The following is a 26,946-nucleotide window of genomic DNA, read 5'->3' as shown; positions in this document are numbered from 1 at the left end:
TCTGGAGAATTTAGCAATCTACATATTTGATTATGAAAAAACTCTGTTTTAATAAATGTGTTAAATGCTACTTCATCTAAGATTACATCTTTTCAAACATCAAACCACTACAGTATTACTCAGAATCACTTTTGTATCTGCACAATTTCAAAAGTTATCCTGGGACACAAACTATATAAAATAAAACAAATATTAAATGTAGTTACATATTATTTATCTGGCAAGCTCAGTCATCTCAAACATGGCTGGGAAGTGGGGAAAAACACACAAAAAAACAAATAGTACTCAAAATATTTCTAATACTAAAGTTGAATAATGAATATGAAACTACTTCAGATCTTTTTCATGCTATGCACAATTCATATTACATGAAACTATTTCAGATCTTTTTCATGCTACGCACAATTAGTTTTATAGATGGGGCACAGGGTTGGCAAAAGAGGTAAAGTCAGAAGTTAATGTCAGTTTAAAGTCCTGAAAAAGTTGGTTGCATTGTTAATGTTTTAGGAACTGCTGCTTCTGCAAAAGAAAGTTATGACATATAGTATGAAGTAATCAGATTCCATCAAGCTTACCAATATGGTATTTTTAACCATAAGGGGTTTGCTAGTGTGAAGCTCCTTACAATGATAGTAGTAAACTGGGAGCACATGGCATAAAACACAGGAGAAGGCTGGGTACGGTGGCTTGTGCCTGTAATCCCAGCATTTTGGAAGGCCAAGGTGGGAAGATTGCTTGAGGTCTGGAGTTTGAGGCCAGTCTGGGCACTATAGCAAGACCCCGTCTCTACAAAAAATTAAAAATTAAAAAAAAAAATTTTTTTAATGAGGGGGAAAAAACACATGGTCAAAAGGAGAAAGATACCTATGTAACAAACGTGCAAGTTCTGCACATGTATCCCAGAACTTAAAATTTAAAAAAAAAAAAACAGGAGAGAGAGAAAGAAAAAGCAGTAAGCCCAAGAGCCTGGATCCTCTTAGAACAGGTCATAAATATTCCTAACATCTTTTAATCAGGATATTATTATATATTATGCATAATAACACTAAATAATCATCTCCTAGTACAATACTGATTATTTACTAGTTGTATGACTTTGGGCAAAACCTTTAAATATAACAAATCCCTCAAAATTTAAATAATAAAAAACGGCCAAGTAAGTCAGTTCCAGTAATGAGAGGAGGTTTTAACCAAAAATATAGATGGGGCATAGGGGTGGCAAAAGAGGTAAAGTCAACAGTTAAAATCAGTTTAAAGCCCTGAAAAAGTTGGTTTCATTGTTAATTCTTTAGGAACTGCTACTTCTGCAGAGGAAAGTTATGACATACAGTATGAAGTAATATATTTCATTTTCCATACTTGTGTCTAGCACAGTATTACCAATAGTATATCAGATGTAATTTACTAAAGCTTGCTGGATTAATAAGTGCAAAGAAAAGAGATTTTGCTATAAGAATTAACTTTCAATTTTATAAATATGATTTAGTGACAAAATGGGATTTAATCTTTAAAAAAATCAGTAATGCTTGGTGAAGTTTCAATGCCCTTAAATGAGGAATGCTCGGAAACAGAACAAGCCTAAAATATAATTTTCTTAAGGCCCTCAAAGATTCATGTCCATCCCACATGCAAAATACATTCATTCTATCCAAACATTCCTAAAAGTCTCAACCATTACCATATCAACTCAAGCCCAAAATCTCATCTAGATATAGTCAGTTCAAAAGTCACACATCTCATCATCTAAATCAGCTATAGGTAAGACTGTGGGTATGATACATCCTAGGGCAAAATTCCTCTCCATCTATGAACCTGTGAAATTAGAAAACACAGTATCACTTCCAAAAGACAATGGTAGGACAGGCATAGGACAACAGTTATAGAATCTCTCATTCCAGAAAAGAAAATGGAAGGAAGAAAGGAGCCACTGCCACCAAGCAATTTCAAAATTCAGCATGGCAAACTCCATTAGGTTTCAAGGCCTAAGAATAACTGTGGCCTGCAGCTCCACCCTCTGGACCCAAAGCTTTGCCCTCAGAGTCATTCTTCCATTTTCTTTAAAGGTAGCACATGTTGGCAGCTGAGCAGTTTTATTAGCCTGTTTCCTGCCTGTGAAATTTGGAGAGTTCATACAGCCTTCCTTCATTTTGCCCTGTCAATCCAAGCTGCACTATAAAGTTTTAATTCTCAAAACCCTTGAGTCGCCTGTGTACGTCACGAGGGTTCATACCATTAGACAAGAGGGTCCTCCACAGATGTTCCCCAGATCTACATTCCTAGCTTTTTGCTGAGACATCTGAGGAGATCCATGAGTCACGTGCCTAATCCCTTCAGCACTAGCAAAAGGTTATCCTGTCACACTCACGGCTTTCTCTCCAGAACACACTTTCCACTTTCCTGACAATGAATATCCTAACTAGTGTCTTCTACAATCTGGATAGGTTAAGAATTTCCCAAATGATCAAGTCCTGTATCCTTTTTGTTTAACAGTTCTTCCCTCAATTTATCTCTTTCATCACTTTACTATAAGCAGCCAGAAATCAGGCCACACCTCCAATACTTTGCATAAAAACCTCCTCAGCTAAACATCCAAGTTCATTGCTTACAGTAAGTTCTCCTTTCCACAGAACTGCAGGACATAACTCAGCTAGGCTTTCTGCCACTATAGAACAAGGATATCCTTTTCTCCAGTTGCCAAATACATGTTCCTCATTTTGTTCTAAGCCCTCACCAACCAGAGGCACTTATTTTGTTTGTTTGTTTTTTGGAGACAAGGTCTGGCTCTGTCACTCAGGCTGGAGTGCAGTGGCACAATCTTGGCTCACTGCAACCTTCACCTCCCGTGCTTAAGCCAGTCTCCCACCTCAGGCTCCAGAGTAGCTGGAACTACAGGCACACACCACCACACCCAGCGTGTGTGTCAGCATGTGTGTGTGCATGCGTGCGTGCGTGTGTGTGTGTAGAGATGGGTTTTCGCCATACTGCCCAGGCTGGCTTGAACTCCTGAGCCCAAGTGATCTACCTACCTTGGCCTCCCAAAGTGCTAGGATTACAGATGTGAGCCACTAAGCCTGGCCTTTTTTTTTTTTTTTTTTTTTTAAAGACAGGGTCTCACTGTCACCCAGGCTGGAGTGCAGTGGCATGATCATACTTACCTTACTGTAGCCTCAACCTCCTAGCCTCAAATGATCCTCCTGCCTCATTCTCCTCAGTAGCAGAGGCACTTGTTTTTTTTTTTTTTGAGACAGAGTCTCGCTCTGTTGCCCAGGCTGGAGTGCAGTGGCGCGATATCGGCTCACCGCAACCTCCGCCTACCGGGTTCAGGTGATTCTCCTGCCTCAGCCTCCTGAGTAGCTGGGATTACAGGCATGCACCACCATGCCCGGCTAATTTTTGTATTTTTAGTAGAGACGGGGTTTCACTATGTTGGCCAGGCTGGTCTCGAACTCCTGACCTCGTGATCCACCCACCTTGGCCTCCCAAAGTGCTGGGATTATAGGCATGAGCCAACGCATCCAGCTCATGTTCGTGTTTCTACCAAAACTAAGTTTATGACAATATATATATTCTCTAAGATGATACAGGTTTTCTCTCCTACACTCCTAGCTTCATTCTGAGCCCTAACCAACAGTCCATTATTTCCTTTATTTATTTATTTATTTTTGAGATGGAGTTTTGCTCTTGTTGCCCTGGCTGGAGTGCAATGAATGGCGCGATCTTGGCTCACTGCGACCTCTGCCTCCCAGGTTCAAGTGATTCTCCTGCCTCAGCCCCCCAAGTTGCTGGGATTACATGTGCCTGCCACCACGCCCGGCTAATTTTTGTATTTTTAGTAGAGATGGGTTTCACCATGTTGGCCAGGCTAGTCTCAAACTCCTGACCTCAGGTGATCCTCCCGCCTTGGCCTTCTAAATTGCGGGGATTACAGGCATGAGCCACTGCGCCCAGCCCATATTTCCTTTAACATCCATATTTCTACCAACAGTCCATTCAAGGTAATCTATGCTTTTTCTGTCATGCACCTTCAAAACTCTTCCAGCCTCTACCTATTTCCAAAGACACTTCTACATTTTTAGTTATTGGTTATAGCAGCATCCCACTTCCTGGTATGAAAACCTGTATTCGTTTCCTGTGGCTGCTATAATAAATTACCACAAACTTGGTGGCTTAAAACAATATTTATTCTCTTACGGTCTGGAGGTGTTCTGAAATCAGTATCACTGGGCTGTAACCAAGGTAATACACTCCCTCTGGAAGCTCTAGGAGGGAATCTGTTCCTTTCTTCTTCCAGCTTCTAGTGAGTAAGCATTCTTTGGCTTGTGGCCATATCACATCTGTCTCTGTGGTCACACTGCCTTCTCCTTTTCTGTCATCAAGTTTCCTTCTGTCTCCCTCTCATTAGGATACATGTCATTACATTTAGGTCCACCCAAATATTCCAGGATAATATCAAGATACTTAATTATATCAGCAAAGTGCTTTTTGCAATATGAGGCACCATTCACAGGTTCCAGATATTAGGACATGGATATCTTTTGGGGGGAACCATTATTCAGTCTACCACAGATGCATACTCATCTCTCTCTCTTTTTTTGAGATGGAGTCTTGCTTTGTCACCCAGGCTGGAGTGCAATGGCGCAATCTTGGCTCACTGCAACCTCCACCTCCTGGGTTCAAGCAATTCTCCCGCCTTAGCCTCCCAAGTAGCTGGGATTACAGGCATGCACCACTGCACCCAGCTAATTTTTGTATTTTTAGTAGAGACGGGGTTTCGCCATGTTGGCCAGGCTGGTCTCGAACTCCTGACCTCAGGTGATCTGCCCACCTCAGCCTCCCAAAGTGATAGGATTACAGGCGTGAGCCACCGTGCCCGGCCTCATCTCTCTCTTTACCTTTATCCCCTTTTGATACACTCACTTTAAATAGTTTTATAATGTGATCAGCTTGATCATCCATGTATTCCATCCATAAAGGAATATATTAGCAAAATTTGTGGGATTAGAAATGCAGCAAGAGAAACTTCAATAGATTCTACACTAGGTAAAAGTGGAAAATTTAGCTATTTCCCTCCATCTTCTTTGACTTATAGGAAATAACCACAATAAAAAACAAAAGTTGGCAAAAAAATAAAACTCTGATCACAAAGGCAAAGATTTTTATGAAGAAGGTCCATGCAGGAAACAGAACAGGATCATGATCACAGGATTAACTGTAATGACAGGGAGGCAAATGCCTCCATAACTAAAGACTGAGTATATGATTTTATTTAATTAATTTTTTTTGGAGACACAGTTTCACTCTGTCACCCAGGCTGCAGTGCAGTGGCACGATCTCAACTCACTGCAACCTCTGCCTCCCGGGTTCAAGCAATTCTCATGCCTCAGCCTCCCAAGTAGCTGGGATTACAGGTGCGTACCACCACGCCCAGCTAATTTTTGTATTTTTAGTAGAGACGGGGTTTCACCATGTTGGCCAGACTGGTCTTGAACTCCTGACCTCAGGTGATCCGCCCACCTTGGCCTCCCAAAGTGCTGGGATTACAGGCGTTAGCCATCACACCCAGCCTGAGAATGTGATTTTAAAACTACCATATAACAGATTCTCTCTTCCCTCAAACCTTAATTTTTTTTTTTTTTTTTTTAGAGACAGGGTCTTGTTCTGTTGCCCGGGCTGGAGTGCAGTGGTGCCATCATGGCTCACTGGCAGCCTCAAGCTCCTGGGCTCAAGTAATCCTCCCACCTCAGCCTCCCAAGTAGCTGAGGGTCTCACTGTGTTGTCCAGGCTGGTTTCCAACTCCTGGGCTTGAGATCCTCCCACTTCAGCCTCCAAAAGCACTGGGATTATAGGCACAAGCCACTGCACCCAGCCCAAACCTTTAATTTTTAGAACCTATTTGTTTATTGTTTATTTGTTTTGTTTTTGAGACAGGGTCTAGCTCTGTCATCCAGGCTGTAGTACAGTGGCATGATCTCAGCTGACTGTAGCCTCTGCCTCCTGGGCTCAAGCCATCCTCCGACCTCAGCCTCCTGAGTAGCTGGAATTACAGACACATGCCACCATGCCCCACTAATTTTTGTGGTTTTTTTTGAGAAATGGGCTCTCACTATGTTGGCCAGGCTGGTCTCGAACTCCTGAGATCAAAAGATCTGCCCCCCTTGGTCCCCCAAACTGCTGGGGTTACAGGTGTGAGCCACCGCACCTGGCCTAAAACCTATTTTAAAATAAATTAAATTGGAAAACAGTTTAAAAAGTATTTCTGTTCTTACCTCTACACAGTCAAAGTTCTCATCAACTTTAGATGCATATTCAACACGGAACATTGTTGACAGGCTACCAGCAATATAGTATAACAGGATCTTTAGACCCTTGTAACCAAAAGCAGTTTCACTGAAATGGAAAAAATAGCAATAATGGAATGAATTTTTGCAGTCATTAAAAAGTATTAACCCTACATATAAACAAGTTTAACTTCATGGGTAGTTTCAAGATTTTAAACTATACTTAAAAAAAAATCTACAATAAAATGTGCTTCAGTTTTCATCTATAAAATAGAATAACGCAGGAATGTTGCCTAAGTCAGGAATGTTGTTTGGGTTAAATAAGTTAATACATGTAAACTACTTATAAAACTGGTACATAGTATAAGTACTCACTAAATGTCAGACATTTAATACTATTGCTACTGTTGCTGCTGCTGCTACCATTACCAGTATTAGAAGGCATTTCAAATGAGAGAAGTAGTGTTAAATTAGGACCTGGCTAGGCAAGCAGCTACCAAGCCTTGGACCAGTCCCTCCAACTTAACTGCTTACTGAATCACCAAAATCCAGAGCTGCAGCGATAGCACCTGCCTTACTACATGTAAACTGCTCTATGAACTCAAAAGGCAGATATGGAACTGCTGCTAATTCTTCCACCCCTGCTCCCTGCTATCACATTTATGCCTTAAGATTCCTTTTTCCAGCTTAAAAGAGTCTTCTAAAAAGTGAACTCTAAATTATCCAAAATAGGTAAATCTATAGAGACTGAAAGTAAATTAGTGACTGCCTAAGACTAGGGGTCAGGGTAAAGGAAAGTGACTATTAATGCATTTTAGGGTTTTTGATGGAAGTAATGACAATGTTCCAAAATTGACTGTGTTTGCACAACTCTGAATACATTAAAAACCACTGAATTGTACACTTTAAATAAATGAATTGCACAGTATATATCTCAATAAATCTGTATTCTGATTTTTTTAGAAAGTGAGTTGTGAAAGAAAAGTGTTTGAAAGAAGCAGTGTCATTTCCAAATTTCTGTCTAGGCTACGAAAATATGGAGCACTGTCCATTCCAGCAACTCTGAAAGTTATGTGAAGAAGAAAGGAGTGGCAATGATACTAGGATCAAGACCAATTATCATGCTTGGGTCATACAGTTCAGGGATATCACTATTACGTTACTGTCCCCTACCCACCTTAGAAGAGTGGTATACAAGCACCCCACTTTCAGTGATATTATGCAAAACAGTGTGCAAAATGCCATTAAGAAGCACTAACTGGTCTGGGCACAGTGGCTCACACCAGTAATCCCATCACTTTGGGAGGCTGAGGCGGGGGGGATCACTTGAGGTCAGGAGTTCAAGACCTGCCTGCCAACATGGTGAAACCACGTTTCTACTAAAACTACAAAAAAAAAAAAAAAAAGGCAGGTGTGGTGGTGGGTGCCTGTAATCCCAGCTACTCAAGAGGCTAAGGCAGGAGAATAGATTGAACTCAGGAGGTGGAGACTGCAGTGAGCTGAGATTGCACCACTGCACTTCAGCCTGGGCAACAGAGCAAGACTCCGTCTCAAAATATTAAAAAGAAGCACTATCTGTAAAACTAGATCTTATCTACTAAGATATTACACAGATTTTTTAAAGTAGTAAAAAGTACAGAATAAAACAATGTCTCTTTAGAGATAGAACTCCAAAGAGAAAATATACTTATTTTTATAATAAAGTAAAACCTGTTTAAAATATGAAAGGCTGAAATTTTGGCATTAATCTATGTATAATAAGATACAATTATTAATATGTGAAAGCACATAAAATGCCTAATCTGATACATCAATAATGAAAAATTCACAGGAAATTCGTTGCAGGAAGAGACATTTGTTGACTTAAAAACACAATAAGGGCCTGGTTCAGTGGCTCACGCCTGTAATCCCAGCACTTCGGGAGGCCGAGGTGGGTGGATTATCTGAGGTTAGGAGTTCGACACCAGCCTGGCCAACATGGCAAAACCCCATCTCTACTAAAAATAACAAAAATTAGCTGGGCATGGTGGCAGGCGCCTGTAACCCCAGCGACTCGGGAGGCTGAGGCAGGAGCATCTTGAACCCAGGAGGCGCAGCTTGCAGTGAGCCGAGATCGCACCATTCATTGCACTCCAGCCTGGGCAACAAGAGCGAAACTACGTCTCAAAACAAAACAAAACAAAACAAAACACACATTAAGGCCAGGCACAGTGGCTAACGCCTGTAATGCCGGCACTTTGGGAGGCTGAGGCAGGTGGATCACCTGAGGTCAGGAGTTCAAGACCAGCCTGGCCAACAGGGTGAAACCCCGTCTCTACTAAAAATACAAAAATTAGCTGGGTGGGATAGCACGTGTCTATAGTCCCACCTACTCAAGAAGCTGAGGCAGGAGAATCGCTTGAACCTGACAGGCGGAGGTTGCAGTGAGCCAAGATTGCACCACTGCATTCCAGCCTGGGCAACAGAGTGAGACTCCATCTCAAAAACCAAGCAAACAACAAAAAAAGCCACACATTAAATATGGCTGGGTGCAGTGGCTCACGCCTGTAATTCTAGGACTTTGGGAGGCTGAGGCAGGCAGACTGTCTAAGCTCCAGAGTTCGGGACCAGCCTGGCCAACATGCCAAAACCCCGCCTCTACTAAAATTACAAAAAAAAAAAAAAAAAAAAAAAAATTAGCTGGGTGTGGTGGCACACACCTGTAGTCCCAGCTACTCGGGAGGCTGAAGCATGAGAATGACTTGAACTGGGAGGCGGCAGAGGATGCAATGAGCCAAGAAGATCATGCCACTGCATTCCAGCCTGGGCAACAGAGCAAGACTCCGTCTCAAAAAACAAACAAAAAAAAAAACCCAAAACCCCCACACATTAAAGAAATATGTCAATGATGTTAAAATAATGCATGGGGGGAAAAAAGACATGATGGGAAATATTTAAATGTCCACTATGTCTAAATACCCTTTCCTACTACAACAAACCAGGGGTTCCATGGGAGACTGACTGACTCCAGAACTAATACGGAAAGTACCAGATGAATCTGGAAACATCTTATTGTGTGAGAAAGTAAAGTATCACCAAAATTATAAGGACATATCAGAAAGACTCAAAAGTGTCTGAAAGGGTGGCCACTTGCCAAATCTGGGATAATTTGAGCATCAAAATTAGTAGCAGTAACAGATTGTACATAACCCACTGAATTGTAAAAGACTCCTTAGCCAGGTGCGGTGGTTCACGCCTGTAATCCCAGCACTTGGAGGATCACTTGAGCCCAGGAGTTCAAGACCAGCCTGGTCAACATAGGAAGACCCCCATCTCTTAAAAAAAAATTTTTTTTTTTTTTTTTTTTTTGAGACAGAGTCTCACTCTGTTGCCCAGGCTGGAGTGCAGTGGCGCAATCTCAGCTCACTGCAACCTCTGCCTCCCAGGTTCAGGCAATTCTCCTGCCTCAGCTTCCCAAGTAGCTGGGACTACAGGCGCACGCCACCACGCCTGGCTAATTTTGTATTTTAGTAGAGATGTGGTTTCACCATGTTGCCTAGGCTGGTCGCGAACTCCTGGCTCAGGCAAACCTCCCACCTCGGCCTGCCAAAGTTTTGGGATTACAGGTGTAAACCACTGCACCCGGCCAAAAAATTTTTAAAAATTAGCTGGGTATGGTGGTGCACGCCTATAGTCCCAGCTCCTCAGGAGGCTGAGGTGGGAAGATCTGCTTGAGCCTGGGAATTCAAGGCTGCGGTGAGCTGTGATCGCACCACTGCACTTCAGCCTGGGTGACAGAGCAAGACCCTGTCTCAAAAAACAAAAACAAAAAAAAGCATCCCTGAGTTTGATATAAATAAAGAAATAAATAATAATAAGAAGAAGAGCTCTTTCTTATAGTAGCATGCCCAACTAATAAATGAAAAAGGTACGAAAGAGTTACAAAATCACCATTTTACAATCATCATAGTAAAATACTGATTCAAGCAAGAATCATTAATGGATGCTTCTGGGTGAAAGCTTGAGGAAAACAGGATATTTTTGGTCTCACAGTATCTCCCTACAAACTACTTATAAATTACAAAGGAAAAAACACTAACTTTATAGTGGAAAAACCTAGCAGCCACCTCTAAACCAAGTGACCCAAGTTAACTTAACCAACAAGGGACAAACTGACATCACGGACTTCCTGATGTGATACACTGAGGACACAATACCATTTCTGTAATGGCACAGCAAAAATATGCATTATCTGAGTTTAATCACAAACAAACCAATCAAATTAATCCAATATAACAGTTCTACAAAATTAGCCTATACCCTACAAAAATGTCTGTTAGGAAAAAACAAATGCTGAGGATCTGTTTCAGATTAAAGAAGAATGAAGAGATATGACAACGAAATACAATATGATTCTGTATTGGATCCAGGATTGGAGAAAATTGCTATAAAGGAATTACTAGAAATCAACTGACAAAATCTGAAACATGGGCTGTATATCAGAAGATAGTACTGTATCAGGCCGGGCATGGTAGCTCACGCCTGCAATCCCAGCACTTCGGGAGGCCAAGGGGGGTGATCACTTGAGGTCAGGAGATTGAGACCAACCTGACCAAGATGGTGAAACCCCGTCTCTACTAAAAATACAAAAATTAGCTGGGTGTGGTGGCGGGCGCCTGTAATCTCAGCTAGTTGGGAGGCTGAGGCAGAAGAATCATCTGAACCCAGGAAGTGGAGGTTGCAGTGAGTTGAGATAGCACCACTGCATTCCAGCCTGGGCAACAACACGAGACTCTGTATCAATGTTAAATTTCCTGAATTTTTACAACTCTTCCATGGTTATTAATCTTATTTTTAGGAAATACATAGTGAAGAGAAATGAGGTGTAAAGGATCAGGATAGATCTGCAACCTACTCTCAAATGGTTCAACAACAACAAGAAGAGAGAATGATTAAAGCAAATGTAGCTAAATGGCAACTGGTGAATCCAGGTAAAAAAATATACAGAGATCACTGTACTATTCTTGCAACTTTCTGCAAATGTGCAATGTTTTCAAAATCAAAAGTTTTTTTTTAAAAAGTAACTATTTCAGTGATGTAATCGAAGTATAGGAAAGTAAAGAACAGTGCTAAATATACTGGGACATATCTTTATTTTGTTTTTGTTTTTTTGAGACAGTCTCGCTCTGTCGCACAGGCTGGAGTGCAGTGGCATGATCTCGGCTCACTGCAACCTCTGCCTCCCAGGTTGAAGTGATTCTCCTGCCTCAGCCTTCCGAGTAGCCAGGACTACAGGCGTGTGCCACTACACCTGGCTAATTTTAGTATTTTTAATAGAGACGGGGTTTCACCATATTAGCCAGGCCGGTCTGGAACTCCTGACCTCAGGCAATCTGCCCGCCTCAGCCTCCCAAAGTGTTGGGATTACAGGCATGAGCCACTGCGCCTGGCCTGGGACATATATTTAAAGTTCCTTCTAAAAAATAAACTTCAGGGCAGGTACAGTGGTTCATGCCTGTAGTCCCAGCTCTTTGGGAGGCGCAGGTGGGAGGATCACTTGAGGCCAGGAGTTCAAGACCAGCCTGGGCAACATAGGGAGACCCAATCTCCACAAAAAATTTAAAAAAAAAGCCGGGCATGATGGTGTGTGCCTGTAGTCCCAGCTACTCGGAGGCTCAGGTGGGAGGACTGCTTATGCCCAGGAGGTTCAGGCTGCAGTGAGCTTTGATCACACTACTGCACTCCAGCCTGGGTGACACAGCGAGACCCTATCTCAAAAATAAATAAATAAATAAATAATAAATAAATAAACTTCTCTCAACTGCTTATTTAATCATAGAATAACAACTTAAGCTTTCTATTACAGCTTTAGGGGAATACATGCTACTAGAAGTAATTTAGCAAAATGGTAGCCGAAAAAAGTAGTAGTTATGATTATGGGCTCTGGAGTCAGACTGCCTAAAATCTACACTCCAGCCATTTGTATGTTCATGAACAATTATCCAATTCTGTCAATGCACAAAGCAGCAAATAACAATACCATCATTAATACTGTTGTGAGAATTAAATAATGCATTTACGCACTAAATGGTAGGTATTAAAATGACTGGTGTCTCAATGTAAAAAAACACCATTATAACATATATTTAAAGATAAACCACATTAAAAATAAGAACAAAGAAAATAAAATTTGATTTCTAAATCTAAAAGAAAAAGAATGAAAATTTTTTTTCCATACTAATTTGACAAACATTTTACTAAGTTACTTACTCATCCCCAAAGAGTTGATGGGTATACTCAGGAAAGAAAGTTCTAATGTCATTTTCAAGATCTTCAGGAAAACGAACTGTTTCAAGGGACAAAAAAAGAGATATTAAAGATAACTAAAGATACTGAAGGTGACAGGTATTCCTATTTCATGAGTTTCAGTATAACTAGGATACAGCCAACATTTTTCTTACTGAAAGTGTCATTTCACCATTATATGATTTATTTACACTGTATTCTCAAGAGACTAGTGAACAAAGAAAATTAAAATATTACTTTGAGTGCTTCAGCGTCAAAACCCTACTTATTCTAAGAATCAGAAGGCTAGGTATGACAGAGGCACCTCATTTAGTTTTTATTTTTCCATGTTTACGCACAATGCAATGAGTAAAGCAAAAACAAAAAGACACTTTGAGGTAAGAAGTTACAGTAAATGAAAACAGAATGCTGTAAGAAACATTCTGATAATAACAATAACCTGAGTTTGATGAAGTCATTCTTTTTGACTGCTAGATGACATTTATGTTGTTCTCATGTTTGTTTTTTGCTATTAAAAATAACACTGCAATGACATCCTTATATACATCCTGCTGTACTTTTATAAGTATACACAGGAGAAATTCCTGGCAGCAGAAAACTAGGGGGAGAGTACTGAAATATTTGTATAAATATTGCTAAAGTGGCCAGGTGCAGTGGCTCATGCCTGTAATCCCAGCACTTTGGGAGGCCAAGGCAGGTGGATCATCTGAGGTCAGGAGTTCGCGCCCAGCCTGGCTGACATGGTGAAACCATCTCTACTAAAAATTCAAAAATTAGGCTGGGCACAGTGGCTCATGCCTGTAATCCCAACACTTTGGGAGGCTGAGGTGGGCAGATTACCTGAGGTCAGGAGTTCAAGACCAGCCTGGCCAACATGGTGAAACCCCATCTCTACTAAAAATACAAAAATTAGCTGGGCATGGTGGCACACAACCTGTAATCCCAGCTACTTGGGAGGCTGAGGCAGGAGAACTGCTTGAGCCCAGGAGGCGGAGGTTGCAGTGAGCTGAGATCATGCCACTGCACTGCAGCCTGGCCAAGAGAGCGAGACTCTCTCAAAATAAATAAATAAATAAATAAAAAATTGGCTAGCCATGGTGGCGCATGCCTGTAGTCCCAGCTACTTAGAGGGCTGAGGCAGGAGAATCGCTTAAATCCAGGAGGTAGAGGTTGCAGTGAGCCAAGATCATGCCACTGCACTCCAGCCTGGGCGACAAAGACTGTCTCAAAAAAAAAAAATTATAGCTAGCTAGCTAGCTAGCTAGCTAAAGTGCCCTATAAAAATATTGTAACAGTGTATACACCCACAAGCAGTTTATATACCCATAGCTTGTAAACTCCTTTGCTCCCTACATCCTTGAGAACACTCTGCTGTACTCAAGGATACTCTGTACCCTCGACTTCAATTTCTATCAATCTAAGATGGAATGGGTATCCTTTTATTATTTTTATTTGTATTTGCTGTGAGTACTGAAATACTAGATAGTTCCCTGATAAAATTTATCTTAGGAAGAAAATTTTATTCATTAAAAAATTCTTAAGCAATTGAAGAATGAAAAGAAAAATTGGAGGGCTGGGCGCGGTGGCTCACACCTGTAATCCCAGCACTTTGGGAGGCTGAGGCAGGCAGATCACTTGAAGTCAGGAGTTCAAGACCAGCCTAACCAATATGGTGAAATGCCGTCTCTACTAAAATACAAAAATTAGCCAGGCATGGTGGTAGGTCCCTATAATCCCAACTACTCTGGAGGCTGAGGCATGAGAATCGCTTGAACCTGGGAGGAGGAGGTTGCATTGAGCTGAGATTGTGCCACTGCACTCCAGCCTGGGTGACCAAGCGAGACTCCGTCTCAGGGGGAAAAAAGAAGATAAACTGTAGATGAAAAATTTCTAACACTGTCCTCACAGACCAGGTCATTCCCTGCATGCCAAAGTATCACCAGCAGATTACTAATTTACAGAAGAAAAGGTATATTTTCACTGTAGAGATCTGGTAGTCACCTCCTTTCCAAATGATCTAACTTAGCATCATTCATTGTGGGACAGAACAACATTATGTGCCTCCTGATTCAATGCAATATGAAGTACAGTCATCCCTCAGTATACTCGAGAGACTGGCTCTAGGACCCCTGACTGTACCAAAATCCATGATACTCAAGTCCTGTAGTTCTGTCTGGTGTCCCAAACACTGTACCTTCTATCTGCATTTGGTAGGAAAAAAAGTCCATGTGTAAGTGGACCCACGCAGTTCAAGTCGCGTTGTTCAAGGACCAACTGTATGCTGCATCACCCATGAAGTTTTCTCACCAAAAATTTTTATCTTAAATCTAATCAAGCTTTTTACCTTACAATTCACAGGAAATACAGAGGATAGAGGAGGAAGTTAAACTAATATCAAAGGGAAATACACAAATTCAGAATGTACATTTGTCTGTGCAATGACTTTACTCTCCCAAATAAATCAATGTCATGTAGGGGAAAAGTTGCATGTGGACGGAAAGGGACTGCTCTGGATTAAAAGAGATTATTTAAGAAACATTACAACCAAATGCAGTGCACAATCCCTTACTGGATCCTTGTTTAAGTATTTATTTTTTTTTGAGACAGGGTTTCCTTGTCACCCAGGCTGGAGTACAGTGGCACAATCACAGCTCACAGCAACCTTGAAATCCTGGGCTCAAAAGATCTTCCCACCTCAGCCTTTAAAGTAGCTGAGACTACAAGTGCAAATCACCATGAACAACTAATTTTTTAAATTTTTTGTACAGATGGGGGTCTTACTTTGTTGCCCAGGCTCGTATCCAATTTCTGGGCTCAAGCCATCCTCCCACTTCAGCCTCCCAAAGTGCTGGAATTACAGGCATGAGCCACCATGCCTGGACTAATTTTTTTTAAAGCTATTAAAGTGTTTTGATGGCAACTAGGAAAACCAGAAATTACACAGTATTGAAAAAATTACCATTAATTTTCTTAAGTGTGATAACAGTATTATGGATATATACATATATATATATATATGAATGTCCATATATTAGGAGATATACTATAGGGAAGTGTCATGATGTTTAGACACCTACTGTCAAATAATTCAGCAAAAATACACACATACTAAAGCAAATACGGCAAAATGTTAACTGTTGAATCTAGGTGTTAAATATACATGAGTATTGTCTTATTCTCTCAATTGTTCTGTGTTTAAAATTTTTCATAACAAAAATTTAAAGAAAAAAAAGAGGCTTAGGCAAATGCAGCCAAATGTTAAGATTTGAAAAAGCAGAGTGATGGGATCAGAGATATTGCTTAGTTTCCTTTTTTTTGTTTGTTTGTTTGTTTGTTTGTTTTTTTCTGAGACAGAGTCTCTCTCTGTCGCCCAGGCTGGAGTGCAATTGCATGATCTCGGCTCACTGCAACCTCTGCCTCCCGGGTTCAAGTGATTCTCCTGCCTCAGCCTCCCAAGTAGCTGGGATTACAGGCACCCGCCACACAAAAATTAGCGCCCAGCTAATTTTTGTATTTTTAGTAGAGACAGGGTTTCACCATGTTGGCCAGGCTGGTTTCAAACTCCTGACCTCAGGTGATCTGCCCGCCTCAGCCTCCCAAAGGGTTGGGATTACAGGAAAGCCACCGTGCCCAGCCAGCACTGTATTTTTTGTATGCCTGTAATAGTTAAAAAAAAAAAAAAAAGTCAAATATGTCCAGACTCACTAACCTAAAAATTCACAACTACTACATCTCTAATGCTTGAAAATGTTTGGAAAATCTAGAAATTGTGAAAAATTAATTTTCAAACTAATATGTATATTATATGACATTTTGGTAGTGATGGGTAAAAAGACATAGAGAAAAGAACAAGTAATGAGTAAGAAAAGTTGTCTTAAGCCTAGTTATGATAATAATTTCTAAAATTCAGATTGGCCTTCTTCTGATGCCCCTGTCATCCAAATTAGTGAGGTTTTAATATTTTCCCATAAAATTTGGTCCACAGAAAATAGGAACTAAAAGTTGGTATTTAGCGGATCTAAGGTTCAACCAGTGTGACATATATATGTCACATATATATATATATGTTACTTGAGAACATGTACAAAATGTGAACTTTCTCCAGCATATCAGAAACATTAAATATTTTCAAGTCTTTATAAGGCAGGTATGACAGTACAGCAAACAAGCAACTCAAATGTCACAGGTGAATGATTAAATTACAGTAAATACGTGAAATGGCTTACATAATTATTAAACATGTTATCATGACAAACATAGGAAAATGTTCACAATGCAGAGTTAAGTGAACAGAACATGATACGGTAACCTCGATTTTATAAAAGAGAAACAATAGAAATGAATACATAATAAAAAAATACTAGAAGAAAACACTCCAAATTATAATACGGAGGTAGTTATTTTGAGTGATGAATTATGGATAGTTTTTATTTCATATACTTTTATCTACTTTCCAAATTTTCTGCAAAATATGTATTACTGCAATACTCAGAAAAAATATACAGTATAAAAAACTGAAACAATTCAAAATAAGCACTAAAAACCTATGTTGCAGCTGGGCACAGTGGCTCATGCCTGTAATCCCAGCACTTTGGGAGGCCAAGGCAGGTGGATCACCTGAGGTCAGGAGTTCGAGACCAGCCTGGCCAACATGGTGAAGCCCCGTCTCTATTAAAATTACAAAATTTAGCTGGGTGTGGTGGTGTGCACCTGTAATCCCAGCTACTCGGAAGGCTGAAGTAGGAGAATTGCTTGAACCCAGGAGGCAGAGGTTGCAGTGAGCCGAGATCGAGCCACTGCACTCCAGCCTGGGTGACAGAGCAAGACTCCATCTCAAAAAACAAAAACAAAAAAAATCTATGTCACTCACACTTTTGTAGAAAAATGGAAGCTCAGGGCCTGGAATACTAAATGGCACCTTATTGCTCTACAGGAGGGGCCCCCAAACCCCATGTATCGGTTTGTGGCCTGTTAGGAACCAGGCTGCACAGCAGGAGATGAGTAGTGGGTAAGCTAGAAAAGCTTCATCTGTATTTACAGTTGTCCCCCACTGCTTGCACTACTGCCTGAGCGCCGCCTCCTGTCAGATCAGTGGTGGCATTAGACTCTCATAGGAGCAAAAACCCTACTGAGAACTGCTCGTGCACGGGATCTAGGTTGACCACTCCTTATGAGAATCTAATGCCTGATGATCTGAGGTGGAGCTGAGGCAGTGATACTAGCACTGGGGAGCGGACGCAAATACAGATTAACATTAGCAGAGAGGTTTGACTGCAAAGAGACCATAATAAATCAATTGCTTGCAGACTCATATCAAAACCCTATCAGCCCAGCCTGGCCAACAAGGAGAAACCCCGTCACTACTAAAAATACAAAACTTAGCCAGCTGTGGTGGCGCACACCTGTAATCACAGCTACTCCAGAGGCTGAGGCAGGAGAATCACTTGAACCCAGGAGGTGGAGGTTGCAGTGAGCCGAGATCCCGCCACTGCACTCCAGCCTGGACAACAGAGCGAGACTCTGTCTCAAAAAAAACAAAACAACAACAAAAAAAACACCAACCCTATCAGTGAGTAGTGAGTGGCAAGTGACAACTAAGCTGCATCTGGTGACAGGCTTTATAATGGCAAGTGAGTTCATGTAGTTCCATTGTACAGCTACATCTAGTAGCAGGCTTTAAGTCAGAATCCAACATTTATTTTAGTCCCCATGTTGCCAACCCATTATTTTATTTGCGACTTCCACCTGTGCCTCTTTCTCACACTGTACACTTGTCTCAGTCACAGTTTTGGTAAGTCTTTTTGCTAACCCTAGTCAAAATGAGTGAAAAACAAATATCACTGAAGAGCTTCTTTGAAAAAGGGGAAAGACCCAATGATGAGACAGCAGAAGACTCTAAGAGTGCCAACAAAAAGAAAGCTGCATTTAAAATACCAAGAGTCCTACTTAAATTACGGGTTCACTGCAACAGGTGATTCACATTCTCCAAGCCCTCTTTGTACAGTACATGGTGACCAGCTATCCAACAAAGCCACAAAACCTTCAAAACTGCTTAGTTACATCGAGACCAAGCACCCTGCATTAAAAGACAAGCCTTTGGAGTTTTCAAAAGAAAAAAACATGAACATGAAGAACAGAAGCAATTTATTGAAGGCCACCACTTCATCAAATGTGTCTGCACTAAGAGCTCCATTCTTAATGGCTAACCACATTGCTAAAACTAAGAAGCCCTTTACTACTGGTGAAGAGTTAATCCTGCCTACTGCTAAGGACATTTGTCGTGAACTTTTAGGAGAGGCTTGAATTCAAAAGGTGGCGCATGTTCCTCCTTAGGCTCATACCATAACTAGAAGAACTAATGAAATAGCAGGGGATATTGAGGCACAATTGTTAGAGGGTTGAGTCACTATGGTGCACAATCCAGGTTGACGAGTCTACCAATGCTGACAACAAGGCAACAACGCTTGTTTTTGTGCAATATATTTTTCAGGAGGATGTGCATGAGAATACGTTATGTGTACTTTTCTTGCCAACCAATACCACACTGCAGAACTATTCAAGTCTTTGAATGATTACATATCAGGGAAACTGAATTGGTCATTTTGTGTTGGTATATGCATGGACAAAGTGGCTGCCATGACTGGACAGCTTTCTGGTTTCATTATTCAGGTCAAAGAGGTCACCTTGGCCAGACGCAGTGGTTCATGCCTGTGATCCCAGCACTTTTGGAGGCTGAGGTGGGAGGATCGCTGAGTCCAGGAGTTTGAGACTAGCCTGAGCAATACAGTGATACCCTTTCTCTACAAATAATAAAAAATTAGCTGGGTGTGGTGGCATGTGCCTGTAGTCCCAGGCAGAACTGCTTGAGCTCAGGAAGTTGAGGCTACAATGAGCCATGACTGCGCCACAGCAGTCAGCCTGTGCAATAAAGTGAGACCCTGTCTTAAAAAAAAAAAAGAAAAGAAAAGAAAAAGAAGTTACTTCCAAATGTGAGTCTACGCACTATTCCATCCATTGAGTAATGCTGGCTAGCTAAAAAATGTCACCTGAACTTAACATTTTGCAGGACGTAATTAAAATTATCAACCACATTAAAGTATATGCCCTTACCTCACACCTGTTCACATTGCTCTGTGAGGAGACGGACACAGAGCACACATATCTTCTCTTATACACAGAAGTGAGATAGCTTTCTAAAAGTAGATCACTGGCTAAAGTTTTTGAGTTACAACAGCCGCTCCAGAGATTTCTTTTAGAAAAACAGTCACCACGGGCAGCACATTTCAGTGACACAGAATGGGTCATAAAACTTGCTTATTTTTGTGACATATTCAACCTGTTTAACAACCTTGATCTATCACTTCAAGGGAGAACAACAATTGTGTTCAAGTTGGCAGATAAAGTGGCTGCATTCAAAGCCAAAGCAGAAGTATTAGAGTGACGAGCGAACACTGGGTTTGCTGACATATTTCAAACATTAGCAGAGATTTTGAAAGGCCGTGGCTCACAGGGTCCTCTTATTTCCAGCTGGTGCACGATCACCTATCTCAGCTTTCAAAAGAGTTTGAGCATTAATTCCCAACCACAAAAGAACCCTGAACTGGGAAGGAATGGATCCGTGACCCATTTTTGAATAAGTCAGGTGAATCGACTTTGTCCGTGCTGGAATAGGGTCAACTGCTTAAGACAGCAAGTGAAGGTGGCCTTAAAAGTGTGTCTGAAGCCGGGCCTGGTGGCTCATATTTATAATCCCAGCACTTTGGGAGGCCAAGGCAGGCGAATTGCTTGAGTCCAGGGGTTCAAGACCAGCCGGAGTAACATGGCGAAACCCCGTCTCTACTAAAATTACAAAAATTAGTGGGGTTTGGTGGTATGCACCCATAGTCCCAGCTACTTGGGAGGCTGAGGCACGAGAATCACTTGAATCCAGGAAGTGGAGGTTGCAGTGAGCTGAGACTGCACCACTGCACTGCAGTGTGGACAACAGAGCAAGACCCTGTCTCAAAAAAAAAATATGTTTCAGACAACTTCAAATCTCCTTATGTTCTGGATTAAAATCAAGGCAGAACATCCTGTGATTGCCAGAAAAGTACTGAAAAGCCTGCTTCCATTCTCAACATCTTATCCTTGTGAGGCAGGGTTTTCTGCAATGACAGCAACCAAAACAAGATTACAGAGTAGACTGGACATAAGCAATACACTTCAGGTGTCACTGTATCCATCACCCCCAGATGGAACTGTCTAGTTGCAGGAAAACAAGCTCAGGGTTTCCACTGATTCCACAGTGAGGTGTATAATAATTTCATTATAATTACAATGTAAATAGAAAAAGTGTACAATGAATGTAATGCACTTGAATCATCCCAAAACCATTCCCCGCAAACCTCCCTCCCTGGTCTGAAGAAAAATTGTCTTCCACTATACTGGTCCCTGGTGCCAAAAAAGTTGGGGACTGCGCTATATAGAACATAGGGCCTGCAGTGATTCTTCCTTTTGAATATATTTACTGTTGCTTCTTTCTTTCTTTTGTAGAGACAGAGTCTTGCTATGTTTCCCAGACTGGTTTTGAACTCCTCTAGCCTTAAGCAATCCTCCTACCTTGGCCTCCCAAAGTGCTGGGATTATAAGTGTGAGCCACCATGCCTGCCCTGCCCTATTGTTTCTACTCTTACAGTTCCTTTAAAGAGAGAGAGAGAATCAGTAGACAGACAGATAGATAGATGGGGTCTTGCTCTGTTGCCCAGGCTGGAGTGCAGTGTACAATCCCAGCTAACTGCAGCCTTGATCTCCTGTGCTCAAGCCTCCCAAGTAGCTGAGACTATAAGTGTGTGCCACACACTTGGCTAATTGTTTAATTTTTTTTAAGAGACAAGGTCTCGCTATGTTGCTTAGGCTGGCCTCAAACTCCTGGCTTCAAGTGATCCTCCTCCCTCAGCCACCCTTTTTCCTACAGCTCAGTTACTATAATTAACCATCATGCTACTGCTATTTCAGAGTTACTAATGACTTTATTGTACAATTAGTGCTGTTCTGCTTTTCTTCACTCTCCTTGAACTCCATAACAGTAGATGTTATTAAGCTCTTTTTCTACCCGAAATATTATTCTTCCTTTCTCACTTATATACTATACCTCCTTGTTTTTCTGACTTAACCTGGTTTCTTTTGCTTCCACTCCCTTAGATATAGGCATTTTCCAAGACTTGGTCCTTGGTCTGCCCTTCTTTCACAGTGTGTTCCTTTAAGAGCGCATCTTTTTTCCTGGCTTCAACTATCACCAGCAACAGTACCACCAGAGCCAGCTCTCCCCTCCAATCTTTGTGTCCCTGTCAGTGGCACCACCTTTTATAGGCACGAACCACCATGTATGACAATAAGTTCATATACTTCCTAGTTCTTAGAATCACTTCAGTAGTTTTGGAGAGGCAAGATGCATGAAAGAAGATATAGTCTACATGTCTTATTAACCAAAAGTAAAATTAAGAAATCACCAAGGCACATTATTTTAATCAATTTTTAAAGCTTGTTTAATAAATACATAAGAGTTCAAGACCAGCTTGGGCAACACGGCAAAACCCCATCTCTACAAAAAATACAAAAATTCACTGGGCATGGTGGCACACATCTGTAGTCCCAGCTACTCGGGAGGCTGAGGTGGAAGGATCACTTGAGCCTGGGAGGCAGAGGTTGCAATGAGCCGAGATCACACCACTGCACTCCAGCCTGGGCAACAGAGCCAGACCCTATCTCAAATAAATAAATAAATACTTAAGTATTTAACACATTTAATATATATGATCTATCAACAGGTGCTCATAATGCAGACATAAATGGATTCTGGCCCCCACGGGGTATAGTATCTAATTGTATTCTGGACTACATCTAAGTTTATTCATAATCCTGTGTTCTTTAAATAACTGAAATCTTAGCATACTGCCCAATACATCTTTTCCTACCCATGCTAAATTGAAAAACAAGCTTAATTATATAATTTTAAAACACAAGAGTGGCCCCAGTGTGCTGGCAACATTCCCATCAGCACAAACAATCTGCAAAATGAGGTATCTCAACATTAAATATTCCCTAGAGATGCCATAATTAATCCCATCACACTCTTTATTCCCATTAACAGCAGTCCAATTCTTAAAAATTCCCTTATCACTGGGATTCTCATCCCTATACAGTAGTATAAAAATACTCATCTAATTTCCCACCCCTTCCCAACTCATTGTGACCACTGTGAAACTTAGAGGTCAGTTACCACCAAAATTCTCCATAACCCCAACCTCTTTTATCAAATGCTCTCCTATCTTGCGCTAACAGTTCTTTGGCACACATGGCTCTCCCCTAAGGATGCTCCTGTCTTACAGACCTCTCAGGTAGTGGTTGTTTTCTCTATCTTCATACTGCTAGAACAAGGTATCCTCCTTGCTCCTCATTGCTGGTTTCAGACTAATGTCTCTCTCCCCACACACTAAGAATAAACCACTTTAAAGCTCATGCTCCACCTCTCTCCCTCATTCTTTGAATAATTTAGCTCCAGGCTCACTGTTGCACTTTCCAACACTACATCTGACTTAAATCTTGGTAACTTCAAAATTAATGAAAATGAATCTTCCAATCCAGCCTTGGAGTTCCTTGCTTCCTCCCCAAGAATTTTGTCTTTACTGTACCTTAGCCACTTATTCCCATGATGTGCCCTAGCCTTTATTTATTATTATTGACAATTATACCTCCTTAATCTCTATTTCAAACATTGTACCATCTTACCATCACCACTTATCTTCCTACCTCACTCCCTATACCAATTCTTTTTTGTTTTGTTTTGTTTTTTGTTTTTTGAGACAGGGTCTGGCTCTGTCACCCAGGCTGGAGTGTTGTGGCACAACCAGTCACAGCTCACTGCAACCTCAACCTTCCAGGCTCAGGTGATCCTCCTGCCTCAGCCTCCTGAGTAGCTGGGACCACAAGCACGCACCTCCACACCCAGCTAATATTTTATTTTTTGTAGAAATGGGGTATCCCTATGTTGCCCAAGCTGGTCTCAAACTCCTGGGCTAAAGTGATCATCCTGCCTGGGCCTCCCAAAGTGCTGGGATTACAAGCATGAACCACCACACCCAACCATACCCCAATTCTAACAATTCTTCAGCCCCCACCAAGACTTAAAATGAATTTTGTCTTTCTTTTTTTTTTTTTTTTGAGATGGAGTTTTGCTCTTGTTGCCCAGGCTGGAGTGCAATGGCACAATCTCAGCTCACAGCAACCTTGGCCTCCGAGGTTCAAACGATTCTCTTGCCTCAGTCTCCCAAGTAGCTGAGATTATAGGCATGTGCCAACATGCCCAGCTAATTTTTGTATTTTTAGTAGAGACGGGGTTTCACCTTGTTGGCCAGGCTGGTCTCGAACTCCTGACCTCGGGTGATCCACCCGCCTCTGCCTCCCAAAGTGCTGGGATTACAGGCATGAGCCACCATGCTTGGCTACAATGAATTGATTTGAACATAATTTCACTGTCCCTCTTCTACTTCATATCCTCGTTTTCCTCCCTTTCCAGTGCAGAATTCCATGGTCCATCAATGTTATTACTCCATCCTAAACATCCTCAACCCCTTGGCCTTAATTTTTTTCATAGCCGCCTGGTAAAAAGAAAACCACTCTAGGCCAGGCGCGGTGCCTCACGCCTGTAATCCCAGCACTTTGGGAGGCTGAGGCAGATGGATCACTTGAGGTCAGGAGTTTGAGACCAGCCTGGCCAACATGGCGAAACCCCGCCTCTACTAAAAATACAAAAATTAACCGGGCGTGGTGGTGGGCGCCTGTAATCCCAACTACTTGGGAGGCTGAGGCAGGAGAATCACTTGAACTCCAGAGGCGGAGGTTGCAGTGAGCTGAGATCGCGCCATTGCACTCCAGCCCGGATGACAAGACCAAAATCTGTCTCAAAAAAAAAAAAAACAAAAAACCCACTCTAGTTAAATTTAACTATATGTCTATTCTTTGTGGCACACTTTCATCTGGACGTGGCTGACCTCACTTTACATTCATGAGAACTAACTTGAAGTGGGCCCTTAGTGCTACCTGACAATCGTAACAGTTCTCAAGTCTACTCACTCCTCCCACTCACCTAGATGACTATTTCCTCAAATCTCCAATGCCTTCTTCTATAAGCACATTCTCCACAGATGACCTTGCTTCCTATCTCACTTAGGAAACAGAAGCATTCAGAAAAGAAACTGCACAAAATGCTTCCTCTACACCTTCTAACTTACTGCAGCAATTCCTGTATACCCTCCTTCATCTTGTTATGGTAGAAATTCTCCATGCTCCTATCTAAGGCTAATCCTTCCACTGATTAATAAAATACTCCCCCCTCTTACATTGTCAAGGATATTACTCAACAAATACTCCCCTTCTCTGATACTTCCAGAAATACTCCTGTATTATTTCCCCCTTCTCTGATAGATCATTGGCATCAGCATATAAACATGCTGTTATTTCTTACAGGTTTAAAACATTCTCATTTCTATATTAATATCTAACTAAGTAGACTTAAATATGAGGCAAGATGGGTTAAAGAGGGGACAGAGGTAAAGATGGAACATTTTATAATAAGTAAGGTCAATTCACCAAGAAGACATAGGAAGTCTAAATCTGTATGTACCTAATATCAGAGCTGCAAATACATCAAGCAAAAATTAATGACTGAAGACATAGACAATCCACAATTCCAGCTGGAGATTTTGACAGTTCTCTCAATTGTCCTAATTGCTAGAAAGTCAGTAAAAACATAAAAGACTTTAATACTATTAAGTCAATTTACACTTATAGAACACTACATAAAACTGCAGACTATAAATTATTTTTCAGTGCACCTAGGACACTGACCAAACAGATCCTATATGATAAGCTATAAAACAAGGCTCCATGAATTTAAAAGGACTGAAATAAGACTGTATTGTCTGACCTTGACAGAACTAATTCAGAAATCAGTGACAATAAGACAGCTAGAAAAGTCCCAAATATTTGGAAATTAAGTAACACTCTTCTATATAACTCATGGGTCAAAAAAGAAGTCGCAAGGGAAATTTAAAAATATTTTGAATTGAGCAATAAAAATAGAACATAACAGAATTGGTGGGATGCAACTATATCAATATTTAGAGGTAAATTTTTTTTTCTTTTTTTTTTTGAGACGGAGTCTTGCTCCGTCACCCAGGCTGGAGTGCAGTGATGCGATCTTGGCTCACTGCAGCTAGAGGTAAATTTATAACATTAACGCTAGTATTAGAAAAGGAAAGTTTAAAGTTAATTATATACACATCTACTTTAAAAAGAAAGATCTTAAAAAAAAAGCAAATTAGACCAGGTAAGGTGGCTCATGCCTGCAATCCTAACACTTTGGGAGGCCAAGGCAGGAGGATCACTTGAGCCCAGGAGTTCGAGACCACCCTGAGCAACATAGTGAGACTCCATCTCTACAAAAAAAATACAAAAGTTAGCTAAGTGTGGTGGTGTGCACCTGTAGTCCCAACTACTCGGGAGGCTGAGGTGAGAGGGTCACTTGAGCCAAGAGGTTGAGGCTACAGTGAGCCATGATCACACCACTGCACTCCAGCCTGGGCAACAGAGCAAGACCTTGTCTCAAAAGAAGGAAAAAAAAAATTAACCCAAAGTAAGAAGAATGAAAGAATTTATAAAGATTAAGAAAACAGATAAATAACAGACAAAGGCAATGCTGAAAAGATCGGTAAGATTGGTAAACTTGTAGGGAGACATTAAAAGACAAAGAGAAAAAGAATTACCAATACCCCCAAGAAGGGATTATAGATTCTAGAGTCACTTATTTTATTTTTTGAGACAGCATCTGGCTCTGTCACCCAGACTGGAGTGCAGTAAGATGATCCCAGCTCACTGTAACCTCCACCTCTCTGGCTCAAGTGATCCTCCCACCTCAGCCTCCCAAGTAGCTAGGACTATGGGTGCATGCCACCATGCTTGGCTAATTTTTAAATTTTATTTTATTGTCGAGATCTCATTATATTGCCCAGGCTGGCCTTGAACTCTTGGGCTCAAGCGATCCTTCTGCCTTGGCCTCCCAAAGATCTGGGATTACAGGTCTGAGCCACTGCACCTGGCTCTACAGTCATTTAAATGGTAACAGGGGAATACTGTAAGCAACTTTCTGCCAAGAAAGTTAAATAAAATAGAGAAATACTTTAAAAGACAAAAATCACCAAAACTGACACAAGAAGAAACAGAAGATCAGAACAGTATTAAATCTATTTATTAGATGTATAGTTAAAAACCTTCCAACAAAGAAAACTCAAGGCACATAAAACTTCACTGGTGAATGCTACTGAACATTTAAAGGAATAATGCAGTC

At 41.2% G+C, this 26,946-nt stretch overlaps 2 protein-coding genes across 3 annotated transcripts in view; one reads left to right on the top strand and one right to left on the bottom strand.

Moving 5' to 3' along the window:
- Positions 1 to 26,946, top strand: part of SLC25A12 (solute carrier family 25 member 12) — a 221,486-nt gene that overhangs the window by 48,988 nt on the left and 145,552 nt on the right. The window lies entirely within an intron of this gene.
- HAT1 (histone acetyltransferase 1) overlaps positions 1 to 26,946 on the bottom strand; it is a 69,650-nt gene that overhangs the window by 32,765 nt on the left and 9,939 nt on the right. For both annotated transcript variants that reach the window (XM_004032786.4, XM_019022429.3), the window contains exons 3-4: positions 12,528 to 12,603; positions 6,267 to 6,387 (exon numbers count right to left, since the gene is read on the bottom strand). In XM_004032786.4, coding sequence (XP_004032834.2) covers positions 6,267 to 6,387; positions 12,528 to 12,603 — 197 coding nt within the window. The remainder of the gene's footprint in view (positions 1 to 6,266; positions 6,388 to 12,527; positions 12,604 to 26,946) is intronic.

Source organism: Gorilla gorilla, chromosome 11 (assembly GCF_029281585.2).
Source record: "Gorilla gorilla gorilla isolate KB3781 chromosome 11, NHGRI_mGorGor1-v2.1_pri, whole genome shotgun sequence".
Taxonomy (NCBI): Eukaryota; Metazoa; Chordata; class Mammalia; order Primates; family Hominidae; genus Gorilla; species Gorilla gorilla.
Note: the sequence above shows the minus strand (reverse complement) of the source record. Positions and strands in the feature narration are given on the sequence as shown.